This window comes from Hyla sarda, chromosome 3 (assembly GCF_029499605.1).
Source record: "Hyla sarda isolate aHylSar1 chromosome 3, aHylSar1.hap1, whole genome shotgun sequence".
NCBI lineage: Eukaryota > Metazoa > Chordata > Amphibia > Anura > Hylidae > Hyla > Hyla sarda.
Genome location: NC_079191.1, coordinates 383,640,709 through 383,662,491, shown reverse-complemented (window position 1 = coordinate 383,662,491; position 21,783 = coordinate 383,640,709). Strand labels below are relative to the sequence as shown.

Sequence of the window (21,783 nt, the reverse complement as noted above, 5' to 3'; positions counted from 1 at the left end):
GGACAGGATAGGAGGTTGAGATAGGAGGTCGGGATAGGAGGTCGGCATAGGAGGTGGAGATAGGAGGACGGGATAGGGGGTTGAGATAGGAGGACGGAATAGGAGGTTGAGATAGGAGGATGGGATAGGAGGACGGGATATGAGGATGGGATAGGAGGACGGTATAGAAGGACGGGATAGGAGGTTGAGATAGGAGGACGGGATAGGAGGTCGGGATAGGAGGTTGAGATAGGAGGTCGAGATAGGAGGTCAAGATAGGAGGACGGGATGGTCGGGATAGGAGGTCGGGATATGAGGACGGGATATGAGGACGGGATATGAGGACAGGATAGGAGGACGGGAAAGGAGGACGGGATTGGAGGACGGAATAGGAGGTGGGGATAGGAGCTGAAGATAGGAGGTTGGCATAGGAGGTGGAGATAGGAGGATGGGATAGGGGGTTGAGATAGGAGGACGGGATAGGAGGTCGGGATAGGAGGTCGGGATAGGAGGTCGGGATAGGAGGTCGAGATAGGAGGACGGGATAGGAGGACGGGATAGGAGGACTGGATAGGAGGACGGGATATGGGGTTGGGATATGACAACAATATATGGGGATAGGATTTGAAGTCAAAAGCTTCCTCCTTTGATTTTTCTCCCCAACAAGGATGAGGAAGGAAAAACTGGGCAACACCGGGTAGCTAGTATATATATAAAACTCAACATGTGTGTGTGTGTGTGTGTGTATGTATGTATGTATATATTTATATATGTATGTATGTATGTATATTCCACAAAAACTTGCACATGGCTAAAGATATTAACATGAAACTTGGTACACATGTTACTTATATGTCAGCAACAAACATAGGATAGGTGATTTAACCCTTACTCACCCCCATTTGCCAGGGGCGGGGTTTATGTTTAAAGTCCTATACAAGTCAATGGGAAATATATGTTACTGCGTAACTTCCAAACAGCTGGAGATATTTTGATAATACTTGGTCACATGTTACTTATATGTCCACTTAAAATATAGGATAGTTAATTTAACCCTTAACTACCCCCATTTGTGAGGGTCGGGGTTTTTGTTTAAAGTCCCATGCAAATCAAAGGGAAATGTGTGTTCCCACATAACTTCTGTACGGCTGGAGCTATTTCAATACCTGGTACACATATTACAGGTCGGGATGTGGGGACGGGATGGGAGGTCGAGATAGGAGGTCAAGATAGGAGGACGGGATGGTTGGGATAGGAGGTCGAGTTAGGAGGTCGGGATATGAGGACGGGATATAAGGTGGAGATAGGAGGGGGAGATAGGAGGGGGAGATAGGAGGACGGGATAGGAGGTCGGGATAGGAGGTCGGGATTGGAGGTCGAGATAGGAGGACGTGATAGGAGGACGTGATAGGAGGTGGAGATAGGAGGACGGGATAGGGGGTCGAGATTGGAGGATGGGAAAGGAGGTCGAGATAGGAGGATGGGATAGGAGGATGGGATAGGAGGACAGGATAGGAGGACGGGATAGGAGGATGGGATAGGAAGACGGGATAGGAGGTCGGGATAGGAGGTCGGGATAGGAGGTCTGGATAGGAGGACAGGATAGGAGGACGAGATAGGAGATCGGGATAGGAAGTCGAGATAGGAGGTCGAGATAGGAGGACGGGATATGAGGATGGGATAGGAGGACTGGATAGGAGTTTGGGGCATGAGGACGGGATATTAGAATGGGATATAGGGTTGGGATATAACAACAATATATGGGGATGGGATTTGAAGTCAAAAGCTTCCTCCTCTCTTGATTTTCCTCCCCAACAAGGATGAGGAAGGAAAAACCGGGCAACACCGGGTACTCAGCTAGTATGATATGAAGACAAGCTCCTCTGCTTTGCTCTTTCATTGTTTAAACATGATACATTAAGGAAACCTTTTACTTTGATAGCCTGTTTGTTTTAATTTTTAATTTTTCTGCATTAAGACAATTGTTACTGAACATTTTCCCTGAATGTCTATAACACATTTAAAAATGCTGCAGTTACATGATCATTCGTTACACAAGACTTGAATTTATATCTGGAGCATACAGCAGCTGATAAGTATGGGAAGGGTAAAGATTTTTAAATAGAAATAATTGACAAATCTGTTTAACTTTCTGACACCAGCTGATTTAAAAATAAATAAATAAATAATTATTTTCCAGGGGAGCACCCCTTGAACCCCTTAAGGGCTCAGCCCATTTTCACCTTAACCCCTTACTGCAGAATTACTTATATAAACGTCATGATGTGCAAGTAGTTTGCGCATCATGACGTTTATGTAAGTCATTCAGTTAACCCGGCGATGCGCAGCATGACGCGGCAGGCAAGTGGAGAAGGCAGCGGCAGTAGGCAAGTCGAGGCAGCAGAGAAAATCTCTGTAAAGTGATATTCATTGCTGCTTCTAGGAGATTCAAAACTACAACTCCAAGCATGCCCAGACAGCCTTTGGTTGTTGGGGCATGCTGGGAATTGTAGTTTTGCAAAATCTTGAGGGCCGCAGTTTGGAGACCACTGTGCAGTGGTCTCCAATCTGTGCTCTTCCAGATGTTGCAAAACTACAACATAACTACGACATAAGCGGAAAAAAAATACCCACATGTGACCCCATTTTGGAAACTACACCCCTTAAAGAACGTAACAAGGGGCACAGTGAGCCTTAACACCCCACAGAATTTTGCATTTTTTCACTAAAATGCTGGTGTTATCCCAATTCACCCCCTTTCCACAAGGGATAATAGGAAAAAAAAAAAAAAAGAAATTTGTAACCCCATTTCTTCTGAGTATATAAATACGCCACATGTGGATGTAAAGTGTTCTGCGGGCGAACTACAAGGCTCAGAAGAGAAGGAGCACCATTGGGCTTTTGGAGAAAGAATTTGGCTGGAATTGAAGGCCATGTGCGTTTACAAAGCCCCCATGCCGCCAGAACAGCTAAACCCCTCCCATATAACCCCATTTTGGAACTACACCCCTAACAGAATTTTCCAAAATGAGGTCACATGTGGGGGGGGGGGGATCCACTGTTCTGGCACCATGGGGGGCTTTGTAAACGCACATGGCCTCCGACTTCCATTCCAAACAAATTCTCTCTCCAAAAGCTCCTTTTCTTCTGAGCATTGTAGTGCGCCCGCAGAGCACTTGACGTCCACACATGGGGTATTTCCATACTCAGAAGAAATGGGGTTACCAATTTTAGGGGGCATTTTCTCCTATAACCTCTTGTAAAATAGTTAATTTGGGGGAAAAGACTGCATTTTAGTGAAATGTTTTATTTTTTTTATTTACACATCCGACTTTAACGAAAAGTCGTCAAACACCTGTAGGGTGTTAAGGCTTATTGTACCCCTTGTTATGTGCCTTGAGGGGTGTAGTTTCCAAAATAGTATGTCATGTGCTTTTTTTTTTTTTTTGCTGCTATGGCACCACAGGGGCTTCCTGAATTTGACATGCCCCCAAAAACTATTTCACCTAAATTTGCTTTCAAAAAGCCAAATGTGGCTCCTTCTCTTCTGAGCATTGTAGTGCGCCAGCAGAGCACTTGATGTCCGCATATGGGTTATTTCTATACTCAGAAGAAATGGGGTTACAAATTTTGGGGAGCATTTTCACCTTTTACCTATTCCAAAATAGTATGCCATGTGTTTTTTTTTTTTTTTTTTGCTGTTATGGAACCATAGGGACTTTATAAATACGACATGCCCCCCTAAAACCATTTCAGCAAAATTCACTCTTAAAAATCCCATTGTCGCTCCTTCACTTCTGAGCCCTCTAGAGCACCCACAGAGCCCTTTACTTTCACATATGAGGTATTTCCTCACTGTAGAGAAATTGGGTTACACATTATTTTTTATTTTGGGGAGGGGGGGGGGCATTTTCCCCTTTTACCCCCTTGTAAAAATTTTAAAACTGGGTCTACAAGAAAATGTCAGTCTAAAAAAATGGAGATTTTGAATTTTCTCCTTCAATTTGCTGCTATTCCTGTGAAACACCTAAAGGGTTAAAAAATGTTCTGAATATCATTTTGTGTACTTTGATAGGTTCAGTTTTTATAATGGTGTCATTTATGGGGTATTTCAAATATGAAGACCCTTCAAATCTACTTCAAAACTGAACTGATTTTCAAAATTTTGTGAAAAATTGGAAAATTGCTGCCGAACTTTGAAGCCCTCTGATGTCTTGCAAAAGTAAAAACATGTCAACTTTATGATGCAAACATAAAGTAGACATATTGTATATGTGAATCAATATAACATTTATTTGCATTGTCTATTTTCCTCACAAGCAGAGAGCTTCAAAGTTAGAAAAATGCAACATTTTCAAATTTTTTATGAAATTTAGTAATTTTTCACCAAGAAATTATGCAAGTATCGACAAAAATGTACCACTATCATAAAGTAGAATATGTGACGAAAAAACAATCTTGGAATCAGAATGAAAAGTAAAAGTTATTAATGCTTAACGTGACAGTGGTCAGATGTGCAAAAAATGCTCGGGTCCTTAAGGTGAAAATAGGCTGGGTCCTTAACCTGTTAAGGACCAAGGGCATACCTGTACGCCCTGAGTCCGCTCCCTTTCTATTACTCGGGGTCAACTCTCGGAATCAACTTCATAAGTAAAAGCATCCCAGAGTTATTAATGCTTAAAGTGACAGTGGTCAGATGTGCAAAAAATGCTCTGGTCCTTAAAGGGGTACTCCGGTGGAATTTTTCTTTTAAATCAACTAATGCCAGAAAGTTAAACAGATTTGTAACTTATTTCTAATAAAAAATCTTAATCCTTCCAGTACTTATTAGCTGCTGAAAACTACATAAAGTTTTTTGGAACACAGTGCTCTCTTCTGACATCACGAGCACAGTGCTCTCTGCTGACATCTCTGTCCATTTTAGGAACTGTCCAGAGCAGCGTATGTTTGCTATGGGGATTTTGTCCTACTCTGGACAGTTCTTAAAATGGACAGATATGTCAGCAGAGAGCACTGTGCTTGTGATGTCAGCAGAGAGCTCTGTGTTCCAAAAAGAAAAGAATTTCCTCTGTAATATTCAGCAGATAATAAGTACTGGAAGGATTAAGATTTTTTAATAGAAGTCAATTTACAAATATGTTTAACTTTCTGGCACCAGTTGATTTAAGTACCCCTTTAAGGCCCAAATTACCTCGTCCTTAAGGGCTTAAGGACTCAGCCCTTTTTTGCAATTCTGACCACTGTCACTTTATGCATTAATAACTCTGAGATGCTTTTACCTGTTGGCATAAAAAAGTTGACATGTCTTTACTTTTTGAAGACATTAGAGGGCTTCAAAGTATAGCAGCAATTTTCAAAATTTTACTGAAAATATTCAAAATCTGAATTTTTTTCAGGGACCAGTTAAGTTTGAAGTGGATTTGAGGTTCCTTTATGTTAGAAATACCATATAAATTACCTCATTATAGAAACTGCACCCCTCAAAGTATTCAAAATGACATTCAGAAAACTTGCTAACCCTTTAGGTGATTCACAGGAATAGCAGCAAAGTGAAAGAGAAAATTCAAAATCTTAATTTTTTACACTCGCATGTTTTTGTAGAGCCATTTTTTGAATTTTTACAAGGGGTAAAAAGAGAGAAATCCCCTAAAAATGCGTAATCCAATTTCTCTCGAGTAAAGAAATACCTCATATGTGGATGTAAAGTGTTCTGCGCAGTAGAGGACTAAGAAGGGAAGGAACGAAAATGGGATTTTGGAAAGCAAATTTTGCTGAAATGGTATTTGGGGGCATGTCATATTTACGAAGCCCCTATGGTGCAAGAACAGCAAAAAAAAAAAAAACATGGCATACTATTTTGGAAACTACACCCCTCAAGGAACGTAACAAGGGGTATAGTGAGCCTTAACACCCCACAGGTGTTTGACGACTCTTCGTTAAAGTCGGATGTGTAAATTAAAATTTTACTAAAATTTACTAAAACGCAGTTTTTTCCTCAAATTTTACATTTTACATGGGGTAATGGGAGAAAATGCCCCCCAAAGTTTGTAACACCATTTCTTCTGAGTATGGAAATACCCCATGTGTGGACGTCAAGTGCTCTGCTGGCGCACTACAGTGCTCAGAAGAGAAGGAGCGCCATTGAGCTTTTGGAGAGAGAATTTGTTTGGAAGAGAAGAAGGGGGCCATGTGCGTTTACAAAGCCCCCACAGAATTTAATAAGGGGTGCAGTGAGCATTTACACCCCACTGGCATTTGACAGATCTTTGGAACAGTGGGCTGTGCAAATGGAAAATTAAATTTTTCATTTTCACAGACCACTGTTCCAAAAATCTGTCAGACACCTATGGGGCATAAATGCTCACTGTACCCCTTTTTTACATTATGTGAGGGGTGTAGTTTCCAAAATGGGGTTACATGTGGGGGGGGGGTCCACTGTAAACACACGTGGCCTTCAATTCCTGACAAATTTTCTCTCCAAAAGCCCAATGGTGCTCCTTCTCTTCTGAGCATTGTAGTTCGCCAGCAGAGCACTTTACATCCACAATTGGTTATTTTCTTACTCAGAAGAAATGGGGTTACACATTTTGGGGGGCTTTTTTTTTTTACTATTTTCCCTAGTTAAAATAAAAAATTTAGGGTAACACCAGCATTTTTGTGAAAAAAAAATTGTTTTTCATTTTCCCATCCAACTTTAATGAAAAGTTGTCAAACACCTGTGGGGTGTTAAGGCTCACTATACCCCTTTTATGTCCTGTGAGGGTGTAGTTTCCAAAATGGGGTCACACGTGGGTATTTATTTTTTTGCGTTTATGTCTGAACCTCTGTAAAATCATCCACCCCTGTACAAATCACCAATTAGGCCTCAAATGTACATAGTGCAGTAGAAGGAGAAAAAGCCCCCCATAATTTCATGAGCAATTGCTCCCGAGTACGGAAATACCCCATATTTGGCCTTAAACTGTTTCCTTGAAATACGACAGGGCTCCAAAGTGAGAGTGTGCCATGCGCATTTGAGGACTAAATTAGGGATTTGCATAGGGGTGGACTAGTGGACTAGGATGCAAGAGTTAGGCCCTATTCACATGGCAGAGTTTCCTCAGGTGGAATTCCGCTTGAGGAATTCCTCCTCAAATGAAAGCATAAAGGGGTACTCTGGTGGAAAACATTTAATTTTTTTTTTAAATCAACTGGTGCCAGAAAGTTAAACATATTTGTAAATGACTTCTATTTAAAGCTTTACCCTCCCAGTACTTTTTTTTAGCAGCTGTATGCTACAAAGGGAATTCTTTTTTCTTTTTGAATTTCTTTTTTGTCTAGTCCACAGGGCTCTCTGCTGACACCTCTGTCCATGTCAGGAACTGTCCAGAGCAGCATAGGTTTGCAATGGGGATTTTCTCCTGCTCTGGACAGTTCACAATATGGGCATCAGGTGTCAGCAGAGAGCACTGTTGACCCAGACAAAAAAGAAATTCAAAAAGAAAAGAATTTCCTCTGTAGGAAATTTTTTTATTGAAGTTATTTACAAATCGGTTTAACTTTCTGGCACCAGTTGATTTAAAAACAAATTTTTTCCACCGGAGTATCCCTTTAATACACTTCTATGGGAGTCCACACTCCCACTGACACTTCTGCAGAATTTCCGCTTGGATTCTGCACCAATTCAGCACAAAATCCTTAAAAGCCGAAGTGGAATTGGGGCGGATGAGTGGAAATTCTGCCGTGTGAATAGCACCTTACAATTGCCTCTGTTACCAAAAATATTCTACGCCAGTGATCCCCAAACAGGGTTCCTCTAGCTGTTGCTAAACTCATAGCATGCCTGGACAGTCAGTGGCTGTCCCGCAATGCTGGGAGTTGTTGTTTTGCAACAGCTGGAGGCTCCATTATGGAAATACTGCCGCATGAGACGTTTTTCATTTTTATTGGGGGGGGGGGGGGGTGGGGGGTGGTAGGGGGGGACAGTGTAAGGGTGTGTATATGTAGTGTTTTATTCTTTATTTTGTTGTAGTGTAGTGTTTTTAGGGTACATTCTCTCTGGCGGGGGTTTACAGTTATTTTTCCGCTGGGAGTAAGAGCTGCTGCATAAAGTTTGCCGCAGCTCAAACTTGAAGCAGGAAAACTCACTGTAAACCCCCGCCCATGTGATTGTACTCTGTGCATTCACATGGGAGGGGGGGGGGGGCAGACCTCCAGCTGTCGCAACACTACAACTCCCGGCATGCACTGACATACCGCGCATGCTGGGAGTTGTACCTTTGCCACAGCTGGAGGCACACTGGTTGGAAAACCTTGAGTTAGGTTCTGTTACCTAACTCAGTATTTTCCAACCAGTGTGCCCCCAGCTGTTGCAAAACGACAACTCCCAGCATGTACTGATCACCGAAGGGCATGCTGGGAGTTGTAGTTATGCAACTACAACTCCCAGCATGCCAAGACAACCGTTTGCTGTTCATGCATGCTGGGAGTTGTAGTTTTGCAAGATTTAGAGGGATACAGTTTAGAGACCGCTGCACAGTGATCTCCAAACTGTGGCCCTCCAAATGTTGCAAAACTACAAATCCTAGCATGCCCAAACAGCAAATAGCTGTCTAGGCATGCTGGGAGTTGTAGTTTTACAACATCTGGAGGGCTACAGTTTAGAGACCACTGCATAGGGGTCTCCAAACTGGCCCTCCAGATGTTGCTAGCAACCAACTACTAACCTCCTGGTTCCTACAGCAGGATCGCTGCCCACCACACCAGCAGGAGGGCCCACCGCCGATCACCGCCCGTTAAGGGACCGCCACTGCTGCTCACATCACAGTTCCCCTGCTCTGTTCAGACAACCGTGGGTCGGCAGAGCGGGGGAACCGAACTTTAACCCCCCCGCCCCCCATCTGCTATTGGTTGGTTGCTTCTGACCAATCAATAGCAGGGATAGGAGGAGTGGCACCCCTGTCACCTCAATCCTATCACTTCAGGGGGATCGAGACCCGAGCATTTTTTGCACATCTGACCACTGTCACGTTCAGCATTAATAACTCTGGGATGCTTTTACTTTTCATTTTGATTCCAAGATTGTTTTTTTTGTCACATATTCTGCTTTATGATATTGGTAAATTTTCGTCGATACTTGCATCATTTCTTGGTGAAAAATTCCATAATTTGATGAAAAATTTAAAAATTTTGCATTTTCTTTTACTTTGAAACTCTCTGCTTATAAGGAAAATGGACATGCCAAATAAATGATATATTGATTCACATATACGATATGCGTACTTTATGTTTGCATTATAAAGTTGACATGTTTTGATATTTGGAAGTCATCAGAGGGCTTCAAAGTATAGCACAAATTTTCCAATTTTTCACTGAATTTTTCAGGGACCAGTTCAGTTTTGAAGTAGATTTGAAGGGCCTTCATATTAGAAATACCCCATAAATGACCCCATTTTAAAAACTGCACCTCTCAAAGTATTCAAAATGACATTCAGAAAGTGTGTTAACCCTTTAGGTGTTTCACAGGAATAGCAGCATGTCACATTTAGGAAGCCCCTAAAGGGGTAATAGGAAAAAATGCCCCCCAAAATTTGCAACCCCATCTCTTCTGAGTATGGAAATACCCCATGTGTGGACGTCAAGTGCACTGCTGGCTCACTACAATGCTCAGAAGAGAAGGAGTCACATTTGGCTTTTGAAAAGCAAATTTAGCTGAAATGGTTTTTGGGGCATGACGCTTTTAGCAAGCCCCTATGGTGCAGAACAGCTAAAAAAAACAACACATGGCATACTATTTTGGAAACTACACCCCTCATGGAACGTAACAAGGGGTACAGGGAGCCTTAACACCCCACAGGTGTTTGACGACTTTTCGTTAAAGTCAAATGTGTAAATGACATTTTTTTTTCCACTAAATTGCTGGTGTTACCCCAAATATTTCATTTTCACAAGCGGTAATAGGAGAAAAATCCTCCCCAAATTTTTAACCTCATTTCTTCTGAGTATGAAAATACCCCATATGTGGATGTAAAGTGCTCTGTGGGTGAACTACAATGCTCAGAAGAAAAGGAGCACCATTGGGCTTTTGGAGAGAGAATTTGTTTGGAATGGAAGTCAGGGGCCTTGTGCGTTTACAAAGCCCCCATGGTGCCAGAACACTGGACCTTCCCACCACATGTGACTCTATTTCGGAAACTACACCCCTCACGGAATGTAATAAGGGGTGCAGTGAGCATTTACACCCCTCTGACATTTTACAGATCTTTGGAACAGTGGGCTGTGCAAATGAAAAATCAAATTTTTAATTTTCATGGACCACTGTTCCAAAAATCTGTCAGACACCTGTGGGGCATAAATGCTCACTGTACCACTTATTACATTATGTGAGGGGTGTAGTTTCCAAAATGAGGTCACATGTGGTGGGGGGTCCACTGTTCTGGCACCATGGGGGGCTTTGTAAACGCACATGGCCTTCAATTCCAGACAGATTCTCTCTCCAAAAGCCCAATAGTGCCCCTTCTCTTCTGAGCATTGTAGTTTGCCCGCAGAGCACTTTACATCCACATATGGGGTATTTATATGCTCAGAAGAAATGGTGGTACAAATTTTGGGCGGCTTTTTTTCCTATTACCCCTTGTGAAAAGTTTTCATTTTCACGTCCAACCTTAATGAAGATTTTACACCTGTGGGGTGTTAAGGTTCCCTATACCCCTTATTACGTTCCATGAGGGGTGTAGTTTCCAAAATGGGGTCACATGTGGGTGTTTTGTTTTTGCATTTATGTCAGAACCACTGTACTTGGCGCTCTCACTCCTGAGCCTTGTTGTGCACCCGCAAAGCATTTTACATCCACATATGGGATATGTCCGTACTCAGGAGAAATTGCTTACAAATTTTGGGGTTCTTTTTTTTCTTTCACCTCCTGCGAAAATGAAAAGTATGGGGATGAAAGGAGAAAAAGCCCCCCAAAATTTGTAAGGAAATTTCTCCCAAGTACGGAAATACCCCATATGTGGCCCTAAACTGTTGCCTTAAAATATGACAGGGCTCCGAAGTGAGAGAGCGCCATCTGCATTTGCGGCCTAAATTAGGGATTTGCATATGGACGGACCCGGATGCTAGAATTACATTTGCCTCCGATTCTAAAATTACCCTACGGCAGTGTTTCCCAAACAGGGTGCCTCCGGCTGTTGAAAAAATCCCATCATGCCTGGACAGTCAATGGGTTTCTGGCAATACTGGAAGTTTTTGTTTTTGAAACAACTGGAGGCTCCATTTTGGAAACAGTGCCGTACCATAAGTTTTTCATCTTTATTGGGGGGGGGGGGGGGGGGGTAACTGTGTAGGGGTTTGTGTACATGTAGTGTTACATTTTTATTTTGTGTTAGTGTAGTGTAGTGTTTTTTAGGGTACATTCACACAGGTGGGGGTTTACAGCGAGTTTCTCGTTGGGAGTTTGTGCTGCAGTGAACATTTTCCACAGCTCAAACTTGCTGCGAGAAACTCACTATAAACCCCCACCCGTGTGAATGTATCCTGTACGGTCTGTCAGTGCATGCTGGGAGTTGTAGTTTGCAACAGCTGGAGGCACACTGGTTACGAAACACTGAGTTAGGTAACAGACAATGTTTCCCAACCAGTGTGCCTCCAGTTGTTGCAAAACCACAGCTCCCAGCATGCCCAGACTGTTCAGGCATGCTGAGAGTTGTAGTTTTGCAACATCTAGAAGGGCACAGTTTGAAGACCACTGCACAGTGGTCTCTAAACTATGACCCTCCAGATGTTGAAAAATTACAACTCCCAGCATGCCCAGACAGCCTTTGGCTGTCTGGGCATGCTTGGAGTGGTAGATTTAAAATACCTAGAAGCAGCAGCGAAGATCACTTTACGGCGATTTTCACTGCTGCATTTGACCCCGCTGCATCCACTTGCCTGCTCCAGTCCCCCGCTGCTTGCAGCCCGTGATCAGGTGACTGTCACTGTTCCCCCCCCTCCATGCTGGCCCCCGCAGCCATTGCTGCCATCTTTTCCTGCTCTGCCCGAACTTCCAGGGGCGCGCAGAGCAGAGGAAATAAACTGTCCCCCCCCTGCACCTGTCCGGCAATTCGCCGATCAGTCCTGACCAGCCAATTGAAGGGGATTCGGAGAAGGTGGCACCCCAACCAGGCATTTGCAGGGGATGCCTGCTGAATGATTTCAGAAGGCATCCCGTTCCGGTCCCCGCCCGGCGCACGGCGTGTACCGAAATTCCAACGGACGTACAGGTATGTCCTGGGTCCTTAAGGGGTAAATGACCATGTAGAGGGATTACAGAGTAGAATTTCTATATTTGCAGATGACACTAAACTGGGTAGGGTAATTACCACAGCAAAAGATAACATAATATTATAGAGGGATCTGGGGAATTTGGAGACTTGGGCACAGATATGGCAAATAAAGTTTAATGTAGATAAATGTAGGGTTCTACACTTGGGTCGTAAAAACTAAATGTACAATTATGTGCTAAATAATAAGACATTAGGTAAAACTGCTATCAAAACAGGACTTGGGGTACTGGTGTACAGTAAACTCAACTTTAGTGCCAAGTGCCAGGCAGCGGCTGCCAAGGCTAACAAAGTCATGGGATGTATCAGGAGAGGGATAGAGGCTCGTGACAAGGCCATAGTTTTGCTGCTGTATAAATCTCTTGTCAGACCACATATGGAGTATTGTGTCCAATTTTTGGCACCTATATATAAGAAGGAGATGGCCGAACTGGAGAGGGTGCAGAGGAGGGCGACAAGGATAACTAATGGAATGGGAGGATTACAGGACCAAGACAGGTTATCGAGCTTGGGGTTATTTAGTTTAGAGAAAAGACGCCTTAGGGGCGATCTGATCACAATGTATGAATATATGAATGGACAGTACAGAGATCTTTCAAGTGATCTTTTTTATACCTAGGCCAGTAACCATGACAAGGGGGCATCCTTTACATCTAGAGGAAAGAAGTTTTCGCAGAGACCCGGCGCGCGCGCGCCCTAAGGAGCGGGGCCGCGCGCGCCGGGACAAGACCGACGGAGAGCGAGTCAGGTACGGGAGCCGGGATGCGCATCGCGAGCGGGCGCCTCCCGCATCGCGAATCGCATCCCGGCTGGGAGAGGTATCGCAGCGCACCCGGTCAGCAGGTCTGACCGGGGCGCTGCAATTGCGAGGATGTTGCGAGCGCTCCGGGGAGGAGCGGGGACCCGGAGCGCTCGGCGTAACAAACACAAGTCTTTGAATATGGGCATATGTGTGTATATGTTCCAGCATCACTTCCAAATGGTTGAAGATATTTTGATAAAACTTGGTACACACGTTACTTATATGTCAACTACAAACATAAGATGGATAAATTAACCCTTACTCACCCCCATTTGCGAGCGTCAGGGTTTTTGTTTAAAGTCCCATGAAAGTGTATGGAAAATGTATGTTCCAGCATACCTTCCAAATGGCTGGAGATATTTTGATGAAACTTAGTACACATGTCACTTTTATGTCAAATAAAAATATATGATAGTTAAATTAACCCTAATCTACCCTCTTACGTGAAGGGTGGGGTTTTCATCTAAAGTCCCATGCAAGCGTATAATACTTCCAGTACCTTACTCCACAAGCTCTGTTCTACATCTCCTGGTGAGTGCGTCAGTCACAACCCTCCCGCATGCCACATCCCATCTTGCAAAGCCACACCCCTTTTATATACTACCCTTTTTGTGCATTGTTCCGGCTTGTCCACTTCCACAAAACGACAAGTCATGCCCACTTCCACAAAACCACACCTCCTTCTATTTTCAGCCTACAATCTCTTCATCACAACTCAGCCCCACCTGAGGATAGAATATGAGGATGAGATTTGAGGACGGGATATGAGGACGGGATATGAGGTCAGGATATAAGGATGGGATATGAGGACGAGATATGAGGATGATATAAGAGGTCGAGATATGTGGATGGGATATGAGGTCGGGATATGAGGACAAGTACTTTCTCCTATGTTGCTCTTCCTCCCCCATAAAGTTTAGTCAGGAGAAACTGGGCAACGCGGGTACTTAGCTAGTATTACATATTGTCCATTCAAAGCAATGGGTTTTCTATTACAGGCCAGGACAGGTCCTCTAAAGCAAGAGATTATCTTTGTAACTGCCCTCCACCCTTACCAAGAATTTTAACAAAGGACCCCTCTTTTTTAACTCAGAATTCCCTAATAGGTTTTTGAGACCTGGAGAACCCCTTCAACAAAGAATCTAATACAGTAAGTCATATAAATAAGGGTGGCTGACACCTGAACGTGTGGCTTCCTGTACCTCACTGGTCATAGTTATAAAATATGAAATAAAGGACACAAGTATCTGTATTTTATTTGTGCTGGACAATCGATCGGTTTGCTACAAATTCTACAGTATAATTTTTCAAACATGATAACATTGAATGAATAGTTTGTAATTTTTTTCCAGTTTTGACAATTTTACATTGGTAAACTTTTTAAGTAAAAATTTTAGAGAAGATGAGCAGGACCTACCTGTCAACAGCTATCGCCAGTAGGGCATTGGTCGAAACATACAATGAGACAGTCCTTAGGTAGTTGACTGAGGCGCACAGGATGTGACCATGCTCCCAAGAAAGTTGCTTTATAACATAATAGTCCATTTCAAAAGGGCAGCAAACTATGGCCACGATGAAATCAGAAATGGCAAGGTTGGCTATCAGAAGGTTTGTTAAATTTCGGAGTTTCTTGTATCTTGCCAGCGCTGCAATAAATATGAAGTTCCCAATCCCACAAATCAGCATAATGCAGGCCAGAGCGACACCTATGACTATTTTTGCAGCGTAAAAAGTTCTGGTTTTGGTTACGTCATCATCATCTATTTCATAGTCACTGTAGTTGTAGTCTGGTAGAGAAGTTAAGTTTCTGCTGTAATCCATAGTTAGAGACATCATGAGAGTTATATTTAATATATGAAGAATGAACTGACTGAATACACAAGAAGTTGCTTCTACTAAGATAAAAAATGATGGGGAGCAGTCTCGAAATTCCAAAACATATCTTTAATGAAGGCCATGGGAGATAAGGGACAGATGGGTTCTGATCCAAAATTGATCTGCAAGTAATGAATAAAGTCATTAAAATATTGTATTTACCACAATGTAAAAGGTAAACGGAGGTGACAGCTAACAAGTCATAGTGATATCAGAACGTCTTCTCTACACATTTTCACCATATTGCATGTAAAGAATAACCCCTTAGTGATCAAGCCAAAATAAGGAGTTTCTTTTGCCCAATTTCCTATGTATTTTTTGCCAACAAGTTTTTGGGTTGATTATATATATATATATATATATATATATATATATATATATATATATATAAAATAGCAGAAGATAGTCGCAGCACTCCATAAAATAGTGAAAAAATAAGGTGGCTTTATTCCATGTTACAAATATAAGAGCAACGTTTGCACCCACCTATTTTTTCATATTTTCCTTTGGTTGTGCTGCTCTTCCGTTATTTTTTTTCATATATCTATATATATATATATATATATATATATATATATATATATATATATACTGTATTTTTTTGAACATATAAAACAAAAATGCAATATTGTGTTTTTTTTTGCGTTACATTTAAAGTTGCTTTATTTGACACTTTCATTTTTTCCTCCTCGCCTTCTAATAAGATAGTGCCTAAAATGTCACTTTTAATTAGTGTTTATTAAAACACACAAAAAAACATGTAAGCTTGTCACCATTAAAAAATGAGTAACAGGCTAACTTGGTGAGCAGCAGTAGCCGGTAAGTCACGGCTCCCTGCACCACGGCAAGTTCTGACCAGCATCTTGATCGCAGAGAGCACATATAATTCGAGATCACAACTCGGGTAGGGCAAATGTGACAGATACCTCTGAGTGCTTGGGTTTTGCGATGCTCCAATGATCTCTTACAGGCGGAGATCTTTGCTATTTCTATTCACAGGTTTACTTCACTGGCACAAAATAGTGTAACCAAACTAGTGCTACATTATGTGTAAATCCCAGTGTCTACATTCTATACTATATATGCTATTTTCCATTCACAGGTTAACTTAAATTGGCACAATATAGTGTAACCAAGCTAGTGCCACATTGTGAGTAACTCCCTGTGTCTACATTCTATACTATATTGATTGTTTGGCTCCTCGCCATCCTGATGACGTTGATCGCTACAGATCAACAGAAGCGCATTGAAGGTGCGAGTTTTGGAGCAATACTATCCTTTATGGGACTGTTTTACATGTAGCATTTCTATCCTACATAGGACTGTTTTTTTTTGTGTGTAACACTTGTATTTGTAAAACCTGAGTAGAAATTGCTCAGATACATAGTTAACCTGTTAAAATGATATAGGTTTTAATCTATTTTACTACTTTTAAAGAATTTACATTTTTGTTACAAAAGTTAGTGGGGGAGATTTATCAAAACCTGTGTAAAGAAGGAGTGGTGCAGTTGCCCATAACATACAATCAGATTGCTTCCCTCAGAGGCCTTTTTAATAAATGAAAGAAGGGTTCTGATTGGATGCTATGGGAAACTTCACCACTCTTCCTCTATATAGGTTTTGATTAATCTGCCCGATTATGCTTAAAATGTTTCTCTTAAGCCCCCTGTAAGATCTTTATTTTTCCACATAAGGTGCTTCATTAGGGCAAATTTTTCCCCTTTCCCCCTTTCTGTAGGGTCTGACAAAGGGGTGTGGTCTCAGCAAAGGGAGCATGGCCCAGATGTGCCAAAATTTTGGCATATGATTCTGGTTTGGAGTAAAACAAATAATAATCTTTAGATATGCCAGGCTTATCAATCAGCCTGATACATTTTGATAAATCTGGCACATTTGAAGACTGTCTAGTCCACTTTAGGGGGTTAGGTAGCAGTCTAACCCCTATGAATATTGTCATCCCTTTTGATCTCAAAAAATTAAGTGGTGGTGGCCTCTTTATCTTTTTGTACATTCCATGTCACTTAATTTAGGTTGCATAGTCAGCCATTGTCTAGGATGAGCCAACCAGGTGGAAAAAGCCACTTTGGTCTAGAAATCAGCATGGGCTTTAGAAGTTGGAGTCTCCACCTACCTGAAAATAATGTGATATATTAAATTTGGCAAGTTTATTACAGTATATTCTATTTACTTGGTAACTTTTCACTAACTGATTTTCAGGTTTTCTAATTACTTCTTAACATTTCTATAATAAATAATTGTGACGTTGTAATTCATTGACCCAGATTTATCAATCTTCCTGAAACTATAACTGTCTGGTTTTGTCCTGTAACAACCAATCACCGTTCAAATTGTATATGTTAATGAGCTCTGGTAAAATGAAAGCTAATCTGTGATTGGTTGTTATGGCAGACTGGTTGGTTTCTGGCAGATTGATAAATCTTTGTGTCTTTGTGGTAAGAGTTGTGCTGTTGTTCATCACCAAGCGACGTTAGGATTTGCCAACTATACCATGTTTTACAGACAGTTAATGAATAGGAAGACATTTAGTAATCGAATAAGTCTTGTGTTTTCTAATGGAATATGTTACATGATCTGCTATGTGACCCTTTTTATGAAGAAGAATGTGAAGATAAGTATTCCTGTCTAGGAGAAACGTGGAATTAAACCGCTTTAAGCACAAATCAATAGTTTTGAGAGGGAAGCTTCACAAAAGATTATTGCTTCCATCATTTACAGACAGAACTGATGGAGTTCAATTTACACCAGAGCAACACAATGAAAACAAATGTCCGTACAATGTTTAAATCTAGAATGGAGGAATAGCAACTAACTAAATGTAACCAAATGTTCAACTTAATAGGCACCTTGGGAATGCATAGAGTAGTTCTATATTAGTAAAAAAAAGACTAAAGAATGATAATAGTAATGAAAATATTATAATCAGTAGTAATAATAATAATAACAACAACAACAACAACAAAAAGATGAATAATAATTAAAAACAAAATTAGATAGAGGGTTATTATGCAGATTTGTACTGTAGATGATTACTTTTATGATAATATAATACAAGTTTACCTGATAGACAGACAGGAAAATAGATAGATAAATAGTTTACATTTTAAAGCTCCAAAGATACAAATGGCATGAATTTAAGATATGCAGGTACATGAATGGATGAATATATAAATGGTATAGATGGGTAGATAGATAGAAAGATAGATAAATATATAGATAGACAGATAGATATGAGATAGATAGATAAATAGATAAATAAATGATAGATATGAGATAGATAGATAAATAGATAGATAAATGATAGATAGATATGAGATAGATAGATAAATAGATAGATAAATGATAGATATGAGATAGATAGATGGATGATTAATTGATAGACGACGGACATGTGTAAAAATCCCATTGCATAATAAATATATATATATATATATATATATATATATATATATATATATATATATATGTGTAACTGAGACAGGACACACGGGCAGAAATGTGAATAAACGTTGGTATCAGGTCATTGTAAAGAACGAATCTGTACAGACGCCTCTTGGCTTGTACATGAACTGTATATAATTTGTAGGTTAGAATTCTAACAAGGCTCCAGATTACATTCAGCAAATGTTAAACACAATGTACTATGTAATGTTCTTGTCCACATAATAGAATTTGAGCTAGGGATTTTAGCACTTAGAAAACCTCAAATAGCTCTTCCCGCAGGCGATGTATTTTTATTAAAGGAACAGAAGAGGAACAGTCAAATGCTGTTCAAATGTCACAATACAGAGTTGGATGGAACATTCCTATTAATATCATACCTTGTAGTGCAGATGTATTGTATTCTAGAGCAGATTAAACTATGTACAGAACTAACTTTTTACTTCAGGGTAAAACAATGCAACACATTTCTACAAGTGTATGATGTATTATCTATAATCTAGATGTTGGATAAATAACTATACATTTCCTCCATCACTTTCCGTCAGTAATAAAAATGATCATGAAAATAAATAAAAGATAATATAGAGAACACAGGACTGAATAGTCAAAAGCATGTATAATATTATAAGCTATGGCACACCTAATGAATAGTGCTTCATACAGAAATTGTTTCTTACTACCCTTCTCATTCTGCATAAAGATGTAGCAGTGCAGAGCTGGCCATTTGACACACTAAAATAATACTGTAATGTATTTACTATAGTGTATCTATCCATTTTACAGAGATAGTCATCCTCATTAACATCAGTCCCAGTCCCCAATGGGTATTTTTTTCTATAATATAGCTATCTATATTCTATATGTAACTATACCTCCTAATTATCTATCTATCTATCCATCCATCCATCAATTATGCATCCATCTATCCATTATCTATCTATCTATCTATCTATCTATCTATCTACTTATCTAGCTATCTGTCTTCCCTCTATTATCATTAAGTAGTATTAAATATATAAAATAACTACCTAAAACTGTAATGAACTGTACTGTTAATCTATAGAACAGAGCTGATTTGTGGAGTTGACTTTGTGAAATGTACTTCCTCAATGTGTTTTATGTGGTTTTTACATATGCACTTAAGAGTCTACATCTGGAGGAAAAAAAATGAAATAAAAATAGAGATCCAGGCATCAGTCCAAATACTAAACAATCCAAAATACTAAACAATGCAAGGTTCCCGCTCTCCATGACAATTTCTTAAGTAATAAGAAACTGTTTTTAAGTATTACTAAATCATTATTACAGTGAACAGTCTATCTATCTATCTATCGTTCTTTACCCACGCTAACGTGTTTATACTGTACTGTATCATGCTTCAGTGGTGAGTGCCCACCCTTATTTCAGCATTATTAGTATTAATTATCTATTGGTTTTAATCTGCACTATGTTTGTAAGAGATCATGCACTGATTATCTTTATATATATGCACCTTACTATATTTTGCACATACTGTGTCCTCGGCCTTCTGATTCACTGTAAAATATAGAAATATGTGTTTGCACTATATTGATTGATTGATTAATTGTTTATTGTAAAAGTGGATTATTCAAAAACCCATGTATGACTCACTTATTATGCTTGAAAAAGGTGGTTAGAGACCACAGAAACATTGCACTTTGTTTGCTGAGGATGTAGTAAACACTGCACTTTATTTGACTCTTTGTGTGCAGCGATCCTTTCCTATGGATTGATGTCTTGATTCCCTGACCAGGAACCATATGATGGTGTGCACCCAAACTGGATATTATGCTGAAGTCGATGTTCTGTTCTTCTGGACCATTTTATCTATCTATCTATCTATCAATCAATCACCTATGTATCCCCTATCTATCAATCATCTATGTATCCCCTATCTATCTATCTATCTATATCCATCATCTATGTATCTCTAGCCATCACATTATCCATTTAATACATTATGTTGTCCGTTTCACCAAACAAGAAATATCAATAAAATTTAACAAACAATTTTTCTTTCAAATAATTTTACATATAAAATTTAAAAAACATTACCTCTAAATGTTACGTTTTATTTTTGCATAAATAAACAACACACCATTGTTGGTAAACAGAATACATAGCTGTTTTGTCAATATAAAAAGTAAGGGTTTCATAGCTCCATCAAGTTAACAACTTAGAAATGAAGAACAATGTGAAACATACAGATGCAATAAGGAAGTGTAGTCCTTACCTGTACTTGGCAATAGCTGCGATAAATGCTTTGTTGCCATTGATAGAATAAAAATCGAACTCTGTGCTTGAATAAATAATCAAGTTTTCTCTCGGCTTGTTCAGCTCCTTCCCTTGTCAGTGATACAGTGTGTGCTTCCAAATTCTGCTTCTGTGTATTGAGAAAAATCCAAGGACCTCCCTATAGTGGGTTATATGGGCAGCCGGACTCAGAACAGGAGATGCTGCTGTCCCCTGCTGTTCTATTTCCAGATTGCAGCTTTGGATAGATGCAGAGAACTTGGAAGTAAATCTCTGTCACCTACAGCTATAGGCAGGACTGAGGAATCAATACACAGAGGGAGAGCTTTGTTGACTCTGTGCTGCTCTGTAGTATATACCGCCTAGGGATATATTATTATGATTTTTAACTGTGACTGTAATTGTCAGGCCAGCTCTAACCAATTCTAGGAGACTTTAATATAGCAATAACAATTGTGATACTTAGTGTAACAGAATAAGACAAGAAGTCAACAGGGGATACTTAACCATATTTCTGCGCTGCATACTGAGCATGCATACAGCTAATGTAACTATGGCGGTACTGTCTTCAAGGCAGATTTCTTTCATTTCCACTCAGATACGATGTCCTGCCAGTTGTGAAGTCATTTAATGCAGTGATATAGTATATCCACTAGAGATGAGAGATTTTTTTTAAAATTTAATTAGGCCGATTCGCCAAATTTTTTTAAAAATCGCTATTAAAAATGGCAATTTCTGTCCTACAGAGAACATCAGTAGGGGAGTAGAACATGTTGCCTTGCTGTGACTGTGCTGGGTTAGTGAAATAATTATGTTATTAAGTATGACATGCAAATCAGAGGCGTCGCTATTCGAATCACTGTCGCAGAGCGGCACAATTGCAGAGCCTGGAGGTGGCATCAGTATGAGGAGACCATATAGTGGCTAAATGACACAGTGTGCATGTGGCAGCAGCAAGAGGAGACTATATAGTGTCTGAATGACATAGCCTGGAGGTGGCAGCAGCATGAGGAGAACATATAGTGGCTGAATGACACAGCCAGGAGTTGGCGGCAGCATGAGGAGACCATAAAGTGGCTGAATGACACA

The 21,783-nt window shown here is 40.4% G+C and overlaps 1 protein-coding gene across 1 annotated transcript in view; it reads right to left on the bottom strand.

Annotated features, from left to right (window-relative positions):
- Nucleotides 1-20,811, bottom strand: part of PROKR1 (prokineticin receptor 1) — a 29,069-nt gene extending 8,258 nt beyond the window's left edge. Inside the window, exons 1-2 of the mRNA XM_056567902.1 lie at nucleotides 20,675-20,811; nucleotides 14,501-15,080 (exon numbers count right to left, since the gene is read on the bottom strand). Of these exons, the coding sequence (XP_056423877.1) occupies nucleotides 14,501-14,919 (419 nt within the window). The 5' untranslated portion in view covers nucleotides 14,920-15,080; nucleotides 20,675-20,811. The remainder of the gene's footprint in view (nucleotides 1-14,500; nucleotides 15,081-20,674) is intronic.
- Nucleotides 20,812-21,783: the final 972 nt, after the last annotated feature.